Source organism: Pan paniscus, chromosome 15 (assembly GCF_029289425.2).
Source record: "Pan paniscus chromosome 15, NHGRI_mPanPan1-v2.0_pri, whole genome shotgun sequence".
Lineage (NCBI taxonomy): Eukaryota > Metazoa > Chordata > Mammalia > Primates > Hominidae > Pan > Pan paniscus.
Genome location: NC_073264.2, coordinates 23,487,033 through 23,493,063, shown reverse-complemented (window position 1 = coordinate 23,493,063; position 6,031 = coordinate 23,487,033). Strand labels below are relative to the sequence as shown.

The following is a 6,031-nucleotide window of genomic DNA, read 5'->3' as shown; positions in this document are numbered from 1 at the left end:
TCATGGCCTTTAAAATATATAGAAGTTTTATTTTTTAATTGACAATAAAGAATAAAAAAGTTTAACTCATAGTGGAGAATCTCATGTATTGTTTTAGCCTATTTTCTTCTTGGAAAGTCTGCAACTAAAAGGCTTGTCTATCCCCTAATCTCTCTGCTGCTTTTCAAATCATAGATAAATTTCTGTTGTTGAAACAAAAATCATTGCCTTCTTTATCATCAAAACAAAGTATCTTCTACTAATTATGATAGGATGTAGTTTAATCAGAATAGGCATAACCCACACTAAGGCATTCCCAGGTGTGTTTCCTGGTTCCCTAAGCCCTGTTATCTAAGTTAACACAAAATCACCTGCATGTCTATATCATCCATCCTCCTGAAATGCAGTACTCTCCCAGTTGCAGTGTTTTTCAAAGTAAGATCTCCAGATCTAATTATCAAAATCATTAGACAACTCACTAAAAAAAGCAGACTCCTGACCCCGTATCAGACCTGTAGAATCAGAATCTATGGAAATAAAGCATTTTTAAAATAAACTCTTCATGTGTTTCTTAAATGTACAGTAAAATTAGAGAAGTGCTGTCTAGTTGGTTAACCCTGAAGTTTTATGTGTTTTTCTTCGTCTTATTTTATGGTACCTGCAGCATTTACTTTATCTCAGAAATGCTTTCATCTCAAAACTTATGTAAGCCTCAGTTTCCCAATCTGAGAAATGGGTTAATATTACTTCATAGTTTTTGTGACGATAAAGATGATGATGAGAATGACAAAATTGGTACCAGGTAAAGCAGGAATCCTTCGGTGATTTTTGTATCGCTTCACCTGAACACATTGGGCAAACTGTAAGGCTGTAAACCCAAAGGGTTAAATACAACAAAACCAGATGACGTGGGTAAAATAACACTTGTGCCTCTCTTCCTAAATCAGGAAGCTTCTACTTCTGCTCCCTTTTTTCTAGGCCTCCCTGCATTTCTTCTACACAAAGCGGAGGTGGAAAGAGCCGATGCTGTTGTTTAGAGTCTATTTATAAGTAGGGCATTAGTCATTACTTTGACTCAATAGCTAGAACTCCATAAACCACTCGCTCACTTTATATCTTTTACATTTTTAAGTCCCTGCCTCCCTGGGATGATAAGCAGATCTAAATAGAGTGGCCAACTCTTCCACTAAGTCTGGCCAATAAGGAAGGACAGGAAAATAAATAAGATACAGAGATTATAATGCAAGAAACAAATTTTTCTTCATTTGCAGATGGCATGATTGTGGACTTAGAAAATCCAAAATAATGTATGACCAAATGATTAAAATTAGTAAGTGTAGCAAGTTCAATGAATATAAGGTCAATATGTAAAAACCAATTGTATTTTTATACACTAGCAACAATTAGAAAATAAAATTTTTAAATCTGCATGAAATGTCTATACATGGAAGTAAATCTGATACAGGATGTGCAAATCACTACATTGAGAACTAAAATCATTGCTTAAGACATTAGATGACCTTAGCAGGTAGATAGTCTATATTTTTGACACAATGACTCAATATTTTTGAGGTAGCAATTCTCCTCAAAGTTATCTATAAGCTTAATGCAATACCAATCAAAACTGCAAGGGCAATTTTGTAGATTTGAAAATGATTTAGAATTTAGAAACTAATTCTAAAATTTGTATGGATTCAGAAAGGACATAGAATGGATAAAATAATAAGGGGAAGAACACAGATGAAGAAAAAACACTGATGAGTTTCAAATTCTATTCTAAAGCTATATTAATAAGCACATTATGAGATAGCTGGGAGGCTGAACTAACAGATGAAACAAAATAGAGTGCAGAAATAGAGCTATACATGTAGGATCACCTGATTTGTGACCCAAACACCACTGCAATTCAGTGGGGGAACGGAAGATCTTTTCATTAAATGGTCATGGGGCAATAGGAACCTGGACACCTTTTGCATAGCATCACGAAAATTGATTTGAGGTGGCAAATGGACCTACATGAAAAAAAGTGCGTCTGTTACTTGAGGTAGGCAAAGATTTCTCAATAGGGCACAAAAACTACTAACCAATAAAGAAAAATAAATAGTTATTTGGACTTTATCAAAACTAGGAATTTCTGTATCTCAAAGAAAATCATTATGAAAGTGAAGAGTCAAGTAATGGATTAGTGGAGAATTCACAATAGATGGTTTTGACAGGGGCTTATAGCCAGAATCTATGAAGAATGCCTACATATGAACAATAAACAAATAAGCAAACGACTTGAACAGGTACTAGACAGAAAGGAATATCCAGATGGACAATGAGCACATGAAAAGGTGCTCAGGATCATTATTCTTCAGGAAAAGCAAATTAAAACCACAATTTTATGAGATACCACTGCATGTCACCATAATGGCTTAAATTAAAAAACAAACAAAAAGAAACCTGATACCATTTTTTGGTGAAGACACGGAGTAACTAAAACTCCCATACATTGTTCATAAGAGCATACAACTTGGTAGCCTTTTGAAATACATTTGATAATAACCACTAAAGCTAAATACATGCCTATTTTATGGCCTAGTTAAGTCCATTCAAGTCCATTCCAGTGGAATTACCCAAGAATAGTGAGTTTATATGTCCACCAAATAAAATTTAAATCAATGTTTATAGCAACCCTTTCCATAATGGCACAAAACTGTAAACAGTCTAAAAAACCCAAAAGTCTATTTCAAGAAGAATGGAAAAATAAATTATTACATATTTATACAGGGGAATTTTACATATAAATTTTAAAATAACATGCTTACAGAAACATTAATGAATTTCAAAGATATGATATTGAGAGAAGAAATTGAGACAGTAGAATATAGGCTGCACAATATAATTCCAGTCACACAAAGTGTAAGACCAAGTGATGAAAGGCAGAATCATGGTTACTCCAGGTGGAGAGTTGGGGAAGGGCCGTTGAATTGGAAGGGGCATGTGGAAATCTTCTGGAGTAATGGAAAATTTCAATATGTATGTCTGGATGGTGTTACCCAGATACAAAGAAGTGTAAAATTCCATTGAGCTGTAAGCTAAAGTTTTATTCACCTTATTATGTGTTGTACCTCAATTTCAAAAAGAAAGAGAAGAAAGCGAAGACACAGCATTTTTAAATGTTCAGATAAATGTGAGTACCATCACCTGAGAATGGGGAGACATGACTGGGGTGTGAGACAGTGCTGCTGAGTTTTGTAAATATATGTGAGTATTATTTTGATTAAAGTAACATTTATTTTAATGAGAAGGGAGGAAAGACTGCTGCAAATCTTAGACAAGATGAGTACTGAAAAATATCTGATAGCCTTATCAATACCAAAACCGCTGGTGTTAAAGTGAGAACTTCCCTTGGAGTGATGCTAACAGGGGCCAGGTTTGAATGAGACTGAAGAATGGAAATTAAGAGAATGAGTCCAGACAATTCTTTCAAGTAATGTGATGATGAAGGGATGAGAAATATAGAGATGTGGCTGGTGGAGATGTGGGTTTCAAGAAGACTATATTAAAATGAAAAAGATTTACTTATATTAATGTGACCAGATTATCGTGAGACAACACAGACACATACACACATTTTTTTTTTTTTTTCGGCAGGGAGTGTATGCACCTGTGCGGTCTTTTTCCAAGTAGTCCGCAACTGGAAACCAGGACTCTTCATATTGCATCTGGCCCATCTGAATTTATGTGAGGGACGTTCTGGGATGTTATTAAGAGTAGACTGACCCATGAACATGCACAAGGGACTGTCTAGGATGCCTGGACAGAATGAACAGTAGTCCCTGCCCTCTGGCTTTGTCTCATGACTTCATTCTCCAAAGGACCATTTGGAAAAAGGTCCTGGGCATTAAATAAATACTCCTTCAAGAGGAAGAACAGCAGAGATACCTCTGCCATCATTTCAGATCCCCAGCTGCAGGGTTTTGATACAAGTTGCAGGTGCCTGGGGAACACTGTGCCTGCACAGCACAGAGATAAGTGGCTGAGTCTTCAGGTTTAGGGGCTGTGATGTGCAGAAAGCTTTCCTTCTTTGTTAATGTGGCTTTTAGCCTTTCTTTCTCCTTTTCTTCCCCAGCTGAATACAGGGTGAAGAGGAATTCAGGGCCTTTCCCAGGATCTTGCCTATACCAGAACAGCCCTCTTAAACCGCTGACTGTGTAACTGCAGTTGAGACTGCTACTCTCTCCCTCCTGGAGTCTCAGGGCCTCGGGACTCTGCGTCACCTGGTCTTCTCCACTCAACCCTGTTCAGGAAAACAAAATCAGAAATTATACAAAGCTTTTAGTTTAGCAGCTTTGAAAAATTCCAACAGGAAAACTGAATGAGCTGAGATTAAATCTTCATCTCTCTTCCTCAGCTTTGCACGAATGGTTCTCATTTCTTAACCTCCAACTTACAGCCGAGCTGAAGCCACAAGACTATGAATGCACACTCCAACATTTTCTCCATGCTGGTATCTCAGCCTAGAGACAAATTACGATAATTCCAACCTTCTTTTCTCAGAGGCGCCACTTCTGTATCTTAGTTCATATTCTCTAATGCAGGAAAGAGCCTTTCTGTTGGCTGCTCAACCAATCAAATGCAAGTCCTCTAGTAATTTTCATGCTTTTGAAATTAAAGGCAGTTGTAGAATGAGAGTAAGTTGAACCACTGCCACCTCGTGGCCACAGTTCTGTCCCACAGTACCCACTTCATGCCACCTACAAAGAAAAATATTCTTCATACTTGGTGGGCATAGTGCATATGAGGTTTAAAGTGGCAATCAGAAAAGCCTTATTTTACTTGGACTCTTAATTCTCTAGATTGTTTTTTGAATGGTTTTTAAAGCTAAGCTGCAACCAGAAGTTACAAAGGAGTTGAATCCGACTGGTAGCTGTAATTATATTTCTCACTAAAATATATTTCTCACTAGAATACACAAGAACCTCAGCAGGGGAAACCTTAAAACCTTAAAACCTCAAAACCTCAGCAGGTGAAACCTTAAAAAGACTAGAGCTCTGAAAATAAAAGATGGAGTTGAGGGGATCAAATAGCTTGTGGATGTGTCTGGAAACCTCTCTGATGCAATGTGCAGAGAATTTGGAACATAAATTAAGAAATCCATGTCTTCAAATAATTTTCTGTGTGACTACAGGATTGAGACCAACTGTGACCAAAATTCAGGGTCACAAAATTGGTAGATATTAGAAGGAAGGAAGTTTTGAAAAAGCATAGCAGAGAGAAAAAAGAGGTCTCCATTTCTGGACCTCAGAGAGACCTGAAAGTCACTGTGTGTGTGTGTGTGTGTGTGTGTGTGTGTGTGTGTGTGTGTGTTGCGAGGGAGATTATTCCATGCAAATTATAAATATTTTACACAATATAAATAATACACAGCAAAAGTAAGTCTTTCCTCCTCATCTGTCCTTCAGTATCACAGTTCTCATTATAGAGGCATCTATGCATCTGTTCTTTCAAACACTCTCATACACGTACATACTCATTATTTTCAGACAAACATACATATCATTCTGTGCCTTGTTTTTTGTCCATGCAAAATGGCCACGTAGTATTCCATTGTTTGGCTGTACTATCTTATATTTAAACAGTTTTGCATTTTTGTATTTTCATTTCCAGTCTTTTACTACCAAAGATTATGCTGAAATGGTTATCCCCATAAAAAGATGTTTGCCAACATGAACAAATATATTTATAAAAATTATTGAAAATATGTAAATGATAACAGAGAACCCATGCATTTTTCATTTAATAAATATTGCCAAAATGCCTCTAACAAGCAGTAGCACTTTACGTATTTATAATGTGTGAGTGTCAGCTTCACTTCCTTGCCAACACAATGTATTATTAAACATTTTAATCTTTCTGAAGTTAATAGGTGAAAAATGCTAATTCAGAATACCACTTCAAAATTTTCTCTATTATTACTGAAGCCTGGGTTGAAAAAATAATTTTTAAATCCATTTGTATGTCTCTCTTTGAATAGTCTATTGAAAATTATGTTTAAGTGTTCATT

The 6,031-nt window shown here is 36.2% G+C and overlaps 1 gene segment (V, D, J or C); it reads right to left on the bottom strand.

Annotated features, from left to right (window-relative positions):
• Positions 1-3,194: 3,194 nt before the first annotated feature.
• LOC117975765 (T cell receptor alpha variable 20-like) lies at positions 3,195-4,470 on the bottom strand. The segment is given in 2 exon segments: positions 3,195-4,264; positions 4,419-4,470. Coding segments are annotated over 2 exon segments (399 nt in total).
• Between the last annotated feature and the right edge of the window lie 1,561 nt (positions 4,471-6,031).